This window comes from Penicillium solitum (genome assembly GCF_028829755.1).
Source record: "Penicillium solitum strain IBT 25940 chromosome Unknown utg000001l_segment0_segment0, whole genome shotgun sequence".
In the NCBI taxonomy this organism is placed as follows: Eukaryota; Fungi; Ascomycota; class Eurotiomycetes; order Eurotiales; family Aspergillaceae; genus Penicillium; species Penicillium solitum.
The window spans coordinates 3371268-3387752 of record NW_027072121.1 but is presented as its reverse complement, the minus strand read 5'-3'; the positions used below and the strand labels follow the sequence as shown (position 1 = coordinate 3387752).

General features: G+C 50.3%; 5 protein-coding genes across 5 annotated transcripts; all 5 read right to left on the bottom strand.

Annotated features, from left to right (window-relative positions):
- Window positions 1–299: 299 nt before the first annotated feature.
- Window positions 300–4476, bottom strand: N7455_001306 (DNA-directed RNA polymerase; the record flags this gene model as incomplete). The annotated part of the gene is made up of 2 exons (XM_040951988.2): window positions 300–3653; window positions 3709–4476. 2 exons carry the CDS (start codon window positions 4474–4476, stop codon window positions 300–302), a joined length of 4122 nt encoding a protein of 1373 aa, XP_040817592.2.
- Window positions 4477–5019: 543 nt separating this feature from the next.
- Window positions 5020–6118, bottom strand: N7455_001305 (uncharacterized protein; the record flags this gene model as incomplete). Its single annotated transcript, XM_040950934.2, has 3 exons — window positions 5020–5232; window positions 5296–5564; window positions 5632–6118. The coding sequence occupies 3 exons, from the start codon at window positions 6116–6118 to the stop codon at window positions 5020–5022; spliced, it is 969 nt and encodes a 322-aa protein (XP_040817999.2).
- A 1568-nt stretch (window positions 6119–7686) lies between these two features.
- On the bottom strand, window positions 7687–8194 carry N7455_001304 (uncharacterized protein; the record flags this gene model as incomplete). Its single annotated transcript, XM_040951593.2, has 3 exons — window positions 7687–7745; window positions 7800–7885; window positions 7947–8194. The coding sequence occupies 3 exons, from the start codon at window positions 8192–8194 to the stop codon at window positions 7687–7689; spliced, it is 393 nt and encodes a 130-aa protein (XP_040817980.2).
- A 601-nt stretch (window positions 8195–8795) lies between these two features.
- On the bottom strand, window positions 8796–9923 carry N7455_001303 (alpha/beta hydrolase; the record flags this gene model as incomplete). Its single annotated transcript, XM_040951725.2, has 1 exon — window positions 8796–9923. The coding sequence occupies one exon, from the start codon at window positions 9921–9923 to the stop codon at window positions 8796–8798; it is 1128 nt and encodes a 375-aa protein (XP_040818038.2).
- Window positions 9924–10428: 505 nt separating this feature from the next.
- Window positions 10429–15198, bottom strand: N7455_001302 (sulfite reductase (NADPH) subunit beta; the record flags this gene model as incomplete). The annotated part of the gene is made up of 4 exons (XM_040951320.2): window positions 10429–10458; window positions 10513–14898; window positions 14954–15090; window positions 15168–15198. The coding sequence occupies 4 exons, from the start codon at window positions 15196–15198 to the stop codon at window positions 10429–10431; spliced, it is 4584 nt and encodes a 1527-aa protein (XP_040818669.2).
- Between the last annotated feature and the right edge of the window lie 1287 nt (window positions 15199–16485).

Genomic DNA, 16485 nt, shown 5'->3' with positions numbered 1-16485 from the left:
CTCTGGGAGATCTCGGGGGTCATCTACCTAGTATGGAGTTTGTGATGAGTCAAAGAGAGGATGGTTCTAGAAGTTCAATATCATATTCATACAGGTATATACTGTTTTCTCCATGTGTAATGTACAAATGCAATGAAGCCCGGAAAATAAATCGGGCAGAAAATATACAGGAAATTAAAAAGGCAGCTAAATGAATCCTGAAGTCACTCCTCCACAGTACTCCGGACATGGCTAAACAAAAATGTGAAAGTATGCATAAACGCCAGCGGAATGCGGTAATTTGCAGAAAGAGGAGAGCATCAAGAGAAGAAGTATTCGCTCTCGCGAATTCGGGTCAGGTCCCAGTCGCCCTTTTTAGGGACGGGGGCAAATTTCAGAGGCATCCATAACCACGTGGTTGCTTGGCGTGACTTGTAACCAACTGGCCGCGCAGAACTTTGGGACGGCTCGCTCTGCTCGGTTTGCCCGGTCTGGTCGGAGGGTTCACCATGAACATCATCCTCTACTTTGGACATATCGGCACGGAAGGTCTGCTTCGTTTCAAACATCTCGAGGTCGCCGACCAGGCTCTCAATGGCCGGATCGTTGGTGTCGATTGAAGATCCTAGCGGTATCCGTTCCTGGTCTGGAATGACTTCTGGAATATGCCCGATTGAGTTCGCACCCATCGATTTGACGGTATTCAGGTCAGAGTCTGCACCCCCGGCCTCTTCAAAGATACTGTAGGGTGTCACCATAGCACGACCCTCGGCCTGATCTTCCGGATCTTCCGAGTTGAGCAGAGTTTGCCGTCGATTTTCGTTGATCAACTCCTGGAGTTTGGTGATCCTAGTGTTGTAGCGGTGATTGAAGACCTTCCGACCCAGGGGAGTGTTGCGGGCGATTCTGGCCAGGAACATATTCTTGCCATATCGCACTTTGAATTCAGCGCCGAGGCGCCCGACAACATCATCGGAATGCATACGAACGAAGGCATCTCGAAGGATGAGGTTCATCTGGTCGATATCAGCAGCATGAGTCCAGAATGAATCATGGACTGCGGAAAAGGTCAACCCTGCTTCATGGCATGCATTGGCGGACATGATCATGTGTGTGGCATCAAGAGAGTGGATGAAGTTTGGAGGGAAGGCCTGAAGCTGCTTGCGCTTTGTAACAACATCATCAGCGCCGGGCTCAACGAGACTGATGTCTTGTAAACTCGTCTGAACACGCCGCGTCTTGCGAGTGCGATATGGCTGGACCACTGGGAGACCCAGTGGGGTCGTCCAAATCACAGTCGACCTGAAGGATTTCTCCGGATCAGTGGATGTCGCAAAATCCTCACCGCGTTCATCCTTGGGTACTAATGCCGCTTGCGTGAGCTCCTCAATTTGCTCCGGTGTCACAGACTGTGTGATGCGTTGGGCACAATCGCCCAGCCAATACTGGATCTCATGGGCTCCGTTAAACATGGATCCGAGAGCGCCAAAGATCTTTGTTGCGATGTAGAAAGCTGCGCTGTTCCTCTCTGTGTTGCTAAGTTCAGGGAGATAGTCGATAAGCTGCCTTTTGACCTGTCTCGTCGCCCCCAAAAAGGTCACACCGTAGACATTAGTCATGACTGTCTGCTTTACAATCTTTCTGGTGACTCTGCCGTCAAGAAGCTTGGCCAAATCCTGGCCATTGGCTGCATCCTGCGCAATGGATTCCTTCACAAATTCGCACACACCGGTGTAGACGTCCGAAGGCCGATCAGATGGTTCAAGATTGACCTGCTGGGCGCCGACACTGTCACCGCCCAGAGCGGCATAATGTTGCAGACCATTGCAAGAGCCATCTTGGTGAATTGGAAGATGAGAGACATATTCTGTGGGCTCAGAGAGCTGCAAGGCGTTACGGAGTTCGCAACATGCTGCCAAAAGTTGCCATGGATCCTCAGCCTGGAGCCACCACCGTCGTCCATGGAGTCCTGCGTTGGCAGAGTCAAGAACATCATCCAAATTATCCATTGTGAATTGCTCCCGTTCAGACATGCTGGCTTTATCAAATCCAAACAAGTTTGCAATCTGAATTTTCAGCCAGCGCATGCCAGATTCCCCAAGTGCCTTGCCCTTATCGAAAAGAAGCAACCCTCTTGAATTATCAGCCCCCATCTGATTCATGTAGGGAGGGAGTGGGTAAGCTCTTCCACGGAAATCCATGTTATGGGGCAGATAAAAGACCTCTTTCCGGAAGGCTCGCGCTACCTCAAGCTGAAAGTTCTGGAAGCATCGAACAGAATGGAATCCAGAGCGAAGATTCTCGATTTCACGAACCTTCTGGTGCCACGCTTTTTGAGTTTCGTAGTCGGCGTCTGGACTTGGTTGTTCTGGGGTCTGCAGGTCTGGATTCACGGGGGCGAGCTTTCCCACAGCTTCCCCGGCATTCCAAGCCTCGAGCATCACGTTAAAAACTTGTTCATTGATCTTCCACCCAGTGGCACCGAGAACATCAAGGCCTGCTCGGATCTCTTTCAGCCCATCATCCTTCAAGACAGCTTTGAGGTAGGCTGGTTGTAGTAATTCGCCGGGAGTAGTGCGCACTAGGTTGGACTCGTATATCTTATAGCCGCCAGATCTTGGCCCTGTCCATGGTTTGGGTTTGCAAACCATGGGGAGGTGGCGGGCCAACAGCTCAGCCGGTGGCTCCTTTGCAACAATCTCCACAAGTTTGTGGTTCATGTGGATATGACCGGAGCGTTTTCCGAAGTTAACCTGATAAGAATGGTCGAAGGCCGGTTGCATGGTGAGAACCCTTTTTTTCGTGGCAGGGTCCTCGGTCCAGACAGGGGCTTTCGAGACTTCGACTAACATGCTCATCAAGACAGCACCGATTTTGACCTGTGAGCGAGAGCCCCAAATTGTTGATTCATCTTCTGCGTTGATCTTTTCAACAAGCGACCGCCATCGAAGTCGGCCTTGTTTGTCTTTGCGGTTTGCGAGAGTCTGCTTCAGTGCCTTTAGACGAGTCGGATGCATAGACTTGTTCTTTTTCAGATAGGCGTCGGCAATGAGTTCATCCTGCAACTCTTTCCCAACTACTGAAGCGAGGATAGACAGTTTGATTCCTTTGTCCATCCCCTGGCGACTGAAAGTAGACATCACAGATAACAGAGTGAGTGCAGCTAACCGGTCGGGATCGAGAGCTTTCAAAAACACACCATATTCACAACGCTCTTTCTGTTCAATACTTACGATGCGGGCCGCAAGTGTCTCTTTAACGAGGCCCAACTCCTTCTTGATTCTTGCCACAAGGTCGGCGTGCCATTGACTCATGATTCTGTTGAGCTTTTTCTCATCGGAAGCGACGTTCAACCCGGATTTTTGTCTCTCGGCATTATCTTCTCGCCAACGCCAGAGGGCCGATTCGAGACTGTCGGTTTCAAGTCGTATTTGTCTCAAATCTGAAACCATTTGCTTTCCTTCCTCTTCGGTACCTGCGAAATTTTCGGGCAAACGTATATCACAATTGCCGGCAAAGAGGGACAGGGACTGCTTCAGAGATGCCAGTCCCAATCCCTTTTGGTCGGCAGCTTGAACCTGGGGGGTATTATCGACGATGGCGGTTGACACTTCAGGAGTTTCAGAGAGTTCCATATATTTCGAGACCAAGTCCAGCATGTCGGAGGAGCAAATCTAAGTTGGAAACATCAGCATTATTTCAAAGTACAGTCTAGAAATTTAAGCTCACCTTAGACAGCTCACCAACATCAGAGTCCTCAAGAACCTCAATGCCGACAAGCTCTTCCTCCATACCCGCGTTTTGGGCAAGTTCCCAGTATCGACGAACAGTTCTGTCGCGCTTCGATCCATGCAGCATACGCAGCGCCATTCGAATCATAATCGCGAAACTGATTGCATCTGGTGTCACGCCACCGGCAGGCATATCAACTTCGAACCATTTCTGCAGCGGCAGAACCATGTCTTGCTGTCGGTGGAGGATCATATACGCCACCATCTGCTTCATGAAACGGTTATGAATAACGAGATACTCCTCCGAACCAGGCGGATGATAATGGCCGAGGCGGGTAATCAACGCAGAGGCTCGCTCGAACTCTCCAATCTTCAACGAGAGGTCTAGATTCGCCTTCATCTCCAATTCATCACCACCGACACCATGCCTCCTGCGGAAGACCTTTGATTGCGATTGTGGCGTCGAGTCGAGGATGATCAGGGATGATGTGTCGAAGCTCTCAAAAGGCATATGCATGAAGTGGTCGTAAGGGTCGGGTGAATGCACATCGATGCTAGAGTGATCGGCGGCTGTAGCAAGGTGACGTTCGGATTGCGGAGACGGATTACGCGGGCGATCGTGAATTGGATGTCCCGACAGGTTCAAGAGTGGGTTTCGATTACTTGAATGGAGACGTGTTGTCGGTAAATGGAACGGTGCTCGGAAGGCCTGCGCCCTCCGAAGTTGAAGGAAAGCATTTTTCTGACAAGCCACACGGGATAACATGGTGCATGAAACCGGCGCTTTTGGGGGGTTGGAAATCGAAGGTTGGAGGATTAAAGCGAATGAGAATATAATGACTCCAAAAGAAAAAAAGATATTAAGAGTAAATTATAAGATAGATGCAGACTTCCAACGAGGATGTCCAGAAAAACAGAACACCGCAATGATAGATGTTGAGTTAAACCAATGCGATTGTTCCGCTATAGAAGACGGATGGTAATCGCGTTGACACGATGCCCTGCAACCCTCGACCGAACTGGGAAAAAAGAGGGAAAGGGGGAGGGAAAAAAAAAACACGAAGGCAACGAGAGAAAGGGAGATTTATCGGACCTGTCGCGATGAAACGGAGATGGCAGAAAAACCGAACAAGTCACGTGACCCAACCCATTCTCTTATCGTGATTGGCGGACAACCCTTGCATGAGGTGGCGAGAGCTTCGCATGTTGCTCTTTAAGCTAACACCCGTGAAGCAGGCATAATTTTGAGATTACGATAATCTTTCACTAAAAATTGATTGTTTGGATTATTGTACAATAGAACCCTTCGCTATTCGGCCTCATTACCTGCTTCGCCCTCTCTTTGTCTCCGGCGATTTTCCTTCATAGCCCAACCAGTCATGTCGGGGCGCGCAGGATCAATTCTAGGGGCGCTCATTTTATCGAGGTAAGCTTCTGACTCGATGTTTGATTCTAAGGCCGGGAGGTCTTCGGTATCCTTGTGAATCATGTAGCTCTCATATGTGTACCAAGAATCCTCGGCCTGGGATCGGTAAGAATTAGTGGGAAACACGAATCAAGGAGGTCTATCAAAGAGACAACATACCTCAGCATCAACCCAGCCGTACGTTTTCCATTTCTCGTCTTGCATTTGTTTAAGAAGGTCTAGATTGCCGGCGTTTGCAGCACCTTCGCCATCTTCAGCGGCCTTGACTTTAATATCAATGGCACGTGCTTCACTCTCGGCAGGGCGATCATCGTCGTCCTTTTTACCACGTGAGCCTTTCGTTTTTGGGATTTCATCTAGAGCATCCAGGTGGTGAAGTTGAGGATGGAACTGGACAACTGATGTGACGGGTGAGAGATGCAAGTTTTCTAAGAATGGGGGTTAGGATCGAATGTTGTCACCAGAAAAAAAAGCGATCGAGTAGAATCAACGTACTATCCGTGAAGGTGGCCAGCATGTAAACTGGATCGCCTTCTTCAGAGGGCTTTATCCGACCTCCGAGTGACTGCACTCGCATCAACGATGCAGAATCCACAGCCCTCTTATTATCCAATATCTCCACATCCCCATTCGATTCCATCTTGACTCTCCCCCCTGCAGCTGCAGTCCCACTACCAGCAGTGAAGCCACCTGCCATGCCATAAGCGCCTCCGTCGCGCGCAGAACGGCTTTTCTTTACTGCATCCCCGTAGCGCATTCCCTTGTTAACGTCGTAGTTTTCTCGGGTGATGATGGGGACTTCGACTTCAATTAGACCGGTGCGCGGTTTAAGCCGAAGTTGAATCGGTCGTTGGTTTTCTTGGTCATTGTAGGGACGGTCGTGCTCTCGATCAACGTATTGGAAAACATAGCGAGAGATATCGGAGTCAGTGAGGAGGACGTCGTAGGAGGCAACAACAGGATCGTCGTCGGGAAAAGCCATGGCGACAAGGTGAAGAAGTATCTTAGATCAATATTGAACGATAAAAAAGAGGAAAGAGGAAACTAGGAACAATTGCCGCAACTTGGACTGACAACTTTTTTTTATCGAAATTCATCGGCGGGGATGTGGGCAGAAAGACTGCTATCGGCTCACCGCCATTACTTGGTTTAAATTGGTATCGCCGGTTCCGCCCTTGTTTCCTTCTTTTCTCTCTTGAGGACCATTGAGTTGTGCCGAGAGAGCTACCATGCTATCCTCCCTCTCATATCCAAGCACTCTCCCCTGACGTCGAGGCTCTTCTAGCCTCCGTCATTATCGAGCACGCCAATTCCACCTCGATACCTTCCTAGCGTGAGAGACGCACCCCTTGCTCAAATCTTCCTGTTTTCCATCGATTGTTGTCAATCCATTTGTCCATTCACGCACCAACCCGCCACCATGACTTGAGGGCATCTGAATCGCTCGTGCCAACAAGACGTCTGCAACATTTTGAGTTGCAGACACTCACGGTTCCTTTTCATTAAGGCAACCAAACCAATGAAACATAAGTCGACAACGAAATGCCCCCGAATGGGGTAGTCGCAAATAAGAGGAGCATCAGGGCCAACCAAATTGGGCAGCCGGATTCATCCTACCAGGACCTTATAGGTCACCATTTAAACGGTCACGATGACCAACCAAGGCGGGGACTTCTCACCCTTGCCTAAAAAGCACAGGCGCCGGCATCTATGAATTTGCATGATGTCGGTTGCAATCATGTGAGAAATTATACAGTAACAGGCCAACGTGATCCGATCCGCCTCACGACAAATCCTCAAGGAGGATCTCATGGCGCGGGTCATGGTGCTTGGGGTTAGATGACTGGTGCGATATCGATTGATGGAGATGGTTGGATTTGAGTATACAATTAGCTAGACTACTCTCAGATCTCTGGTTTTGCACGTCAATATAGAGTTGTTTGGCTAAATATTCGGTTCCGTGTACTTGCAAGGTTGTATCTGACTTGATAAAACATAGATCCGTCGCTCAGAGTCAGGTCTAGTAGATTCACACGGTCATGCTGTATATTGAGGAAAATCATGGCACCACCGTCTACAACTAGGAATATTCAGCCTCATTCAATCTGGCTGGGAGGATCACGATCCACTTTGATACAAAGACACAGTCTAAGAAACGTCATCCTATGATGATCCAAATTTCCTGCAACAATAATTTATAAATACCCTCACGAGACCCCACGTAGATCTCAACCTTTCCTAACTATTTGCCCTGTTATTGATAAAGTCTTAGACTGCACATCTCTTCTTACATTTTGTTTGTGCTGAGTGGGCTGTTTTTTTCCTACCTAAACATAAAAATATCCATTGCTAAACGTTCGAACCCATATTCGATCCAGTCTCATAAATAAGTCGTCACATCAGGCTCAGACCACAAGCACGGGATTTGTAGTCTTACCTACAAGTTCCACAAGACAACTGCAGTTCCACGGTGAATTGTTAGCTAACCAGAGAACAGGGGGTATTCATCTGACTGTCTTGTTCTCCAACAGCTGTATACGTTCCTCCGCATCAGAAACCACCGAGGGTAATGGCAGCATGGCAGGCCAGAACGAAACACATCCAGCCATCTATATACATCATGAGCCGGGCACATAGCAAGACATATGCATGTCTCAACATACCTGAGCAAGGTTCCTCAACCGTATCCAGATACTCAGCGCCCTCCGTCTTCTTCTTATCCTCGGGAGATGCAGTTCGCCGCGGATACCTGCATGACCAACTCAAATCAGTGGCCCCGCGCAATCACAAATAGGATATTCATCACATACCTGTGCCTTCCCGAAAGGCAAAAGTGGGCGACGATGCCCACCACGATAATCGCAAAAAGAACGCTCGCAATGACCACGGGCAAAAATGGCCACTCCTGGAGCTCGTGAGAGAAGGTTGCCAGCTTTCTGTAGCTAGTATGCGTGTCAGTTGTCGCTATCTTGGTGGATGTGCCGTGGTCTGTCCAGTCTATGCTGTACTGGTTCTCAAAGCGAGCTGCTTGGTGAATCCCTCCTGGGATGGGTGCCATTTTTGACCGCGACGGTGCGTAGGCTACTGCTCAGTGGCGATATAGCTGTACGTGTCTTCGAATTCTCCGGGTCTTTTCTGGTGTTGTCAACGCGTTAACGCACTGAGGGTAGGGAGCGATGAAGGTTGATAGTCGATAGTGCCAACGACTTCAGATGAAATCACAGCACTGATCAGCGTTGGGTTGAAAATATGATACTATCGAGAATAAAAGCCTTGGTGCAGATTGTAAGTTGCGATGGGTACGGGATCTTAAGAGAAAAGAGATTGAAAGAGAGAAAGAAGAATTTTTGGGGGGGGGGGTTAAATGTCTAAAAAGCTGGAGGCTGTCTGGTCACTGACAAACAAAACACAGCTTGAAAAGAATTTTTAGGGAAGGCGGTCCTGGCTATTTTAACCAAACAAATGTCGAAGGGATGAGTGGAAAAAAGAGCTGACATGTTGGAAGTTGGCTAAAGGTCTTTCTAGTTTCTAGTACGACCAGGAGAATCCATAGTCGTTCTCCCATGTAGAGTCAAGAGTTCAGAAAATTTAGCTCAAATAGCAATACATATGTGGGTAGCAATATGGTACACCGAAAGGGAATAGTGGACGTAGCAACATCATCGTGACTCAAAAGCCACAGAAGGGACCTGAGTACCATCCTCCTCCGACTGAGCCTGCATTCTCGTCAAGAACACCCCAGCTTTGACAGCACACTGATCAGCCTCTTTCCGAAAGTTTAAAATCCAAGCAACCATGAGAATATCATGTGGCAAGTGATCCTGCACGAAATACTCCACTCGACCTTCATTCTGCTGCATTTTACTCAAATGCCTCGCCAACCGATCATGTTCCTGGCACATAACCTCCCGGCCACCGGAAACAATCAAAACAGGCGAAGGCAAGACAAAGGGGTGCCAGATGGGCGCAAGATACGGTTCGAACTCGCTAGTGATTTCTAGGTTGCCGATCAAATGCTTCGCGCCCCACGCGGGGAATGAGGGTGGGATATAGTCCGTCTGTACATTGGGAATGTTATCCCAGAGATGCTTGTCGCGAGAGTTGGGTATATCACACCAGGGCGAGAAAAGCCACGAGCAGGTGGGCGGGGGGAGGATCGTCTTGTCGTCATAGTCGGTGATGTAACGCAGTAGTGCGAGGGCGAGGTGGCCACCTGCGCTGTCGCCACTGAAAACTATGCGAGATGCCGGGATGTGCAGCGTGTGGAGTAGGTATGAGTAGGCGGAGATGGCGTCTTGGAGTTGTGCAGGGAAACGGCCGTTGGGGTTGCAGGCTAGACGGTATTGTAGGCTGAAGACGTGGCTTACTGGTGTATGTCCGAGCAAGCTGTTGGCGAGGAACTTGCAAGATGATGTGCGGCCGTCGCCAAGGATGTAAGAGCCGCCGTGGAAATGGAGCACGACATGCTTGTCTTGGGTGGTTGTTGTGTTGTATTGGTAGAGTGATGGGAACCAGGTGCCTCCTACAACCACTGGCTGGATCTCGTCGTCTACTGTGATGCTGGTGTAGAGCTCTGGTGCTCCAGGCTCTATCACGACGAAGCGGTCTCCATCTAGACCTGGCTTGAGGGAAAGTGGTGGTTTTGTGCGAAATGCCACGAAAATGCGTAGGAAGACTTTCATGAAGGTGTTTGCCAATGCTTGCCGATACGACCAGTCCTGATCTTGACGAAACCGAGGGCGTAGATAGAGCAGTGGCGCGAAAGGCGCGGATAGAATCGAGTTCATATTGATCGACCTTCTGAAGCTGAAATGGGCATTAACGAAAGTGTTAGAAGAAGTGATGAGGTTGGGTCAACGAAGCTTTGGAAGGTTGAGACCACCAGGGGTGATGTCAACCCTGCATCAGCTCCCCGATGTGTCGCCAGCGCCTCCCCTGAGTTGATTCCACGGTTGGGTTCGTGCCACCTTTTGATGCCCCAGGGTTACCAGGTTACGAGACTACGAGAATACGAGCATGTTTCAATTGATCCTGAGGTGATAGAAAAATGATATCATTTGAGTATATATGTACGAGCAGACTTGAACTGTCATTGAAATCCACATGAAGAAAGGGAATAAAAGAGAAAAAAAAGAAAATCTAACATTTTTGCATGGAATCATACAATCGCCAAGACATCAATGCATTGCGACGTGAGATATAAACGTGAGAAAGGAGGAAAAAGCAAATTTTAGAATCCCATGAGAGTCATAAAAAATCGGAGATTATATGTGTAAATGCTGAACACAGCATTTACTCTTCTTCTTCCTCATCTTCGGCAACCTATAGGAAATTATTAGAATCAATAGTGTGAATGTCATGGAAGGAATCACTTACGCCATCGTGGAAGTTCTGTCCGTCAGTGGTGGCCTTGATGACACCAGCACGGATACACCAATCACCGAAACGCTCAGGGGTCTCGCCATCGGTATCACGCTCAAGAGAGTAGCGCTTGAGGAGGCCCTTCATAATATCAAGGATCTCATCCTCCTTGATGGAAGAGCGGTAGCGCTTGTTGAGGCGCTGGCCGTGGTAGCCACCGCCCAGGTACATGTTGTATGCACCGAAGGCCTTTCCGACAAAGGCAACTTCGGCGAGCCAGGGACGAGCACAACCGTTGGGGCAACCAGTCATACGCATGACGATGCTGTCACGAGCAAGACCGCACTCCTCAAGGGTGGACTCGAGCTTGGAGATCAGAACGGGGAGGTAGCGCTCAGACTCTGCCATGGCCAGACCGCAAGTAGGGAAGGCAACACAAGCAGAGGAAGACAGACGCAAGCCAGAGAAAGCAGTGTTATCAAGCTTATACTTGGCCATGTGCTCCTTGATGGCGGGGAGGTCTTCATCGGTGATGCGAGAGATCATAAGATGCTGGTTACCGGTGAGACGGAACTCGCCCTTGCCCATCTCAGCAAGCTCGCGAAGACCAGTGCGCATCTTGAAATCGGCAGAATCCTCGATACGACCGTTCTCAATGAAGAAGGTGAAGTGGTTGAGACCAGTATCATCCTTAATCCAGCCGAATGTATCGACGTTGGACTTGAACTCGAAGGGGCGGGGTTCACCGAACTTGAGGCCGTCGGGAAGAAGCTTCTCGACCTCGCCTCGGAAAGCCTCAACACCCATATCGTCGATGGTGTACTTCATACGGGCGTGCTTACGGTTCTTGCGGTCACCGTTGTCACGCTGCACGAGCATGATCTTCTCGCAGGCAAGGTGGATCTTGTCGGCGGGAATGTATCCGAACATGCGACCAGTCTGGGGGTAGGTCTTGGTGTTGTTGTGGGTGGAACCCATACCACCACCAGCCAGAACGTTGAAGCCCTCGAGGTGGCCATCGGCGCCCTTGATGGCGATCAAACCAATGTCGTGGGCATAGACATCAGTGTCGTTGTGAGGAGGAATGGCAATGGTGATCTTGAACTTGCGGGGGAGGTAGGTAGGACCGTAGAGGGGTTCGTGGTCAACGACAGCATCTCCTGCAACCTGAACCTTCTTGTCGTTGTCGTCCTTCAGCCAAATCTCGTGGTAGGCAGAAGTTGAGGGCAGCAGGTGTTCACTGATCTTGGAAGAAATAGCCCAGGTCTCACGGTGGAAGGAAGACAGCTCGGGGAGAGAACTGCACATAACGTTACGGTTCACATCACCACAGGCAGCGAGTGTGTCCATCATGGAGTTGTTAATGGCACGCATAGCGCCACGAAGGTTGCGCTTGATCACACCGTGGAACTGGAAGGTCTGTCTGGTAGTGAGCTTCATGGTCTCGTTACCGTGTGAGCTACTGATGGCATCCATCTGCAGCCACTGCTTAGGGGTGGCAACACCACCGGCGAGACGGCAGCGAATCATGAAGCTGTAGGCAGGCTCAAGACCTTGGGCCTTGCGCTCATCACGGAGATCACGGTCATCTTGCATGTATGTACCGTGGAACTTGGTCAGCTGCTGGTCACTAGCGGGGATAGAGCCAGTGCTCTCATCAAGAAGAGCCTCAGCGATGGTACCGCGAAGGAAGTTAGAGCCGATCTTAATATCCTCATTGGTGATAGGGGCAGGCTCCTCGGGCAGACCTTCCACCTTATCGACACCGAGAGACTTCCACAGGCGGGGCTCCCACTCGGAGTACCCGGTCTGGTAAGCATCCGGGTCCTGGTCATCACCGAGGCCAATGTCAGTGAGCTTGCGGCCACCCAGGAAGGCGACACGGTCATCAAGGTCCTTTCCAGGCTTGTTGTAGTAGATCTTGTCCTCCTTGCGGGGCCAGTAGTGGCTGTCACCAAGACCGAAAACGGAATAGTTGATGGTGGACAGATCGAGATCACCGGTGTTCTTGACGTGCTCCCAGAGAGCACGACCGTTCACAGGGAACTCACCCTGGCCTGCAGTACTAGTGATGAACACCACGTTCTCTTCGGTGGGCAAGTCCTCAAGAGGGAACTCATCCATAGCAATGACCATGGTCTTTAGACCTCTGGCGCGACCACGGTTGCCAAGACGCTTAGCGATGTTCTGGGCATTACCACCGTCGGATGCGAAAAGAATGGTGAGAGGAGCACCGAACAGACCATCCAAGAGCTTCTCGTAGGAGTCCTTGGCATTTCTCTTCTGCAAAGCACGAACCTCAGTGCCATAAGACTCAGAGAGAACAGGGGCATACTTGGGGTGGCGGTTCATGAGCTGGGTAAGCTGGTTGTCCCGGCGGAGGAACTCCTCAAGATCACGCTTGATGCGCTCGGAGTCCAGGGAGAACTTTGGCTCGCCCTTCTCCTCGTTGTCGGGGTTCCAGCGGTACAGGGGCCAGTAGCCGAGATCGATGGCCTTCTTGGTCTCCTGCAGCACTGTGAGTGCCGAGTCGTTCTCTTGGTTGTAAGGCAGGTAGGCGACAACAACTGAGGGACCGTTGAACTGCTGGGCCTCAGACATGGCCTGAAGAACCTGGGTGTACGAGCTGTAAACAGCGACGGAGGCGACGTATGCGTTACCTCTGTTCATGGCATAGAGACCAATATCCTTCTTGCGACGAGTAGCGTCAGATGCAGCGCGCTCAGAGTAGGGTTGGGAGTCGATAATGAGCATGTTCACGTTCGCACCAGATGCGAGAACGTGGTGAACACCAGAGTTGCCCAAATCGTAAGCCCAGGCATCGGAGCCGATCAGCCAGTCAGACTCCTCGTAGAAGAGATTCTTGGACTGAAGGAGTTGGCGGGAAATAGCGGAGCCATCGTTGGAGAGGCGACTGATCACATCAGGAGCCAGTTTGTTAGCCTTGGCGGCTTCCTTCACATTCAGAGCCCAGCGAGACAACCAAGTCTTGGGAACGTCAGTGGCAAAGGCGGTAGACTTGGTGGCTTCCTCAACCTCCCGGATGAAGCGCTGGCGGTGCTCCTGGCGAGCCAGCAGCGAACCAAATCCAAACTCGGGGCTTACGGCAATAGTGCTTGAAACACCAGCGTTGTTGGATCCAAGCTGGTTGGCAATGTGGAGGCGCTCGCCAAAGAGCTGGTTCAAGATCTTCAAGTAAGCGTTCTCAATGCGAGGCTGCTCGAGAGCGTGTTGAACAGTAGGAACCTGAGAGCTTCCGATGTCAAGGTTCTGGATGGGAGAAGCGGAGTTTAGGTTCTGCAAGACACCACGAAGGGCCTGGACAGCGGTAGAGGGCTCAATATATCCGAGACGGTACCCGACAATTTGAGGAGCCTGAGCGCGAGCGCCAGAGGGCGTGAGGCTGGACAACAAGTCCATGAAAGAAGGACCCCATCGGGTGGTCTTGCGAACCTGCTCGAGAACAGCGATCTTCTCAACGGAGGTAGGGATAGAGTTGGAAATCTGTCCACCGACCCAGGGGCGGTACAGGCGAGCAGTGATCAGGCCAATGTTCTCCAACTCCGGGTTGGCACCGGCGTTGGCGAGAGCATCCACGAAGACTCCGGTAGAGCCAAAGACGAAGATGGCAGACTTAGCATCAGCAACACCAGTGTACTCAATGGCATTGTATCTGCGACCCACCTCTTCGAACAGAGTGTTCCAAACCTGAGCTGTCCATTCGAAGATATCGCCCGCATTAACAGGGCGGACGGTGGCGCTGTCCACAGTCGTCGCGGTCGAGCTCGGGGCTTCGCTGCCAGCACTGCTATCTCTCCGCGAGGAGCCAACTGATGAGTTGTCAACGCTAGCGTTGAAAGGAGTTTGAGGTTGAGAGGGCGCAGTCAAGTTCGTTGGCTCGGCTTGGCCAGCGGGTGAAGTACCCACGGCCTCTTCGGTGACAGTGGCCACACGACCGGAGTCGGCGTAAAGAGTCTGGGTTCCGGCAGAGGTGGCAGCATTTCCACCAACGCTAAGAACCTTCTTCACGACCTCAACGTCTTCCTCGGGAATAGAGGGGTCCTTGGCCGAGTTAGAGGGGTCGAAGAAGTGGATGACACCCTTCCCAGACTTGTGAGCAAGCGCGTGGGCTGTGATAGCGATGTCCTGGGCCTCTTGCACTGTCTCTGAGTGCAGGAATGTGAAACCGGACTGGCGGATAGAGCTGATCACGGAGTAATCGGGGAAGGGAGAGGGCACCAGAGCAACGTGGATGACCACGGGGCTGTTAGCGAGACGGTAAAGGTGGGGGACAGCGGTGATTAGGACGGAGGAGCTGGTGACGACGGAGGTAGTCTCGCCATTCTGAAGGGGAGTGAAGGCGGACAGGAGTGGATCTTCATTGTAGCGCACAGTTTGGACCTGGGTATACTATTAGTTGAGCTCCGGTTTCGCAATCCCAACAATTCCAACTTACCTCGGTGACTTTTGAGGAAAGGTTGCTCTTCTTGTTAGCCTTGAGGGCCTTGAGCGACTTGGAGAACAATGAGTCATTCTGCAGCGAGGGCTGCACGGAGAGAACGGTGTCGCTGGTGAGGTAGGCGATTCTCGCCACTATACAATAATCGCATGATGATCAGCCATTGCCCCTAATTTTTTTTTAGAACGAGATGTAATAGAGAATGACTTACCCGCTTCAGCAGCGCTTGAAATAGATGCCATTTTTGCGATTATTGGCTGTTAAGCTCGCAGCACAAGTGGGATGATAAAAATCGCGATATACCTTATCAGTATGTATGCAGCGATCTCCCACTCGCAGCACAGATCCGAAGAGAAATAGTAACAAGTGAGAGGAGACAATTAAATATGATGTCTCTCAGCTCTCTTGGAATTCTCTTTCTAGACAAGGAAAAAAAAAAGAACCAGTGGTTTTTCTTTCCCTCGCTCGCTCAATTCTCCGTCGTCGGGGGGTTAGATCAGCAATCTGCTGATTGGTCTTCGATCACGACATCAGTGCAAACACCGGCCGATGGAAATGCAAACTTTCCGTTTTGGGCCCAGTGCGGGGGATCCCGTGATGCCGTCGAGCACGTCAGCGTCGGGGTTTGCCTGCAGATGGCTGGTGGCGGTACCTGGCATCGAATAGAACTACATCAATATCTACAAATCTATAAAATAATACTTAAATCTCGGGATTGTCAAGGGATTTGCTTGATCTACGGGATGACATGAAGTCTAATAATCCCGAGTTATCTTGTGCCCAGGTGATTTGACTCACAGAGCATCAATTAGGCATTTTTCTTCATGCTTTTAGCGTACCAATAGCACCCCGGCAATTACCCATGTCCAACGAATACATTTTATTCGGTATATTCTCGTCTTTTCAGCCTATTCTAGGGCTCGGCTGTCCAAAGACCTGAAGGGAATCCCTACTGGAACAAGACTACCGGTCAAATGCCGAAGGTTAAAGGTCGGTCTTCACCGATCTCGCTCGAGTATATCATGGCTCTGGCCAATCAGCCTTATTATAATAATTCGGCCGAGTCCTATAAAAAAAAAAAAAAAGGAAAAACTTAATCTACTACTAATCTCACTTCGTATTAGAAGGATTAGTAGCCTTCAGAGTTGGAAAAACTCAAATATTTCAATATTACTGACCATACTCGGTTAAATCGTCAAGAAATTATACTGGTATTATATGTGAGGTGTGTCCAAAAGCAATTGTGTACAAAACAAGACATGAAACCCTCGTGGGGAAATATGCAGAACCCCCATTTCAGATAAGCAATATACATATCCATGCCCCGACGCCAAAATCGTGGATGTGAGATGGATGACCGTGAGTGTGACCTTCAACCAACCCCAATCCCCATAATGGGATTTAAAACGCCGTCCAGACCCAGACAGGGGGGACCCAGATATCGATCAACGGCACAGAGTGATTTGATCATCGCCATATACCTGGACCTGTTCCAAATTCATATATGCAGTGTGTCGTAAGTATCGAGC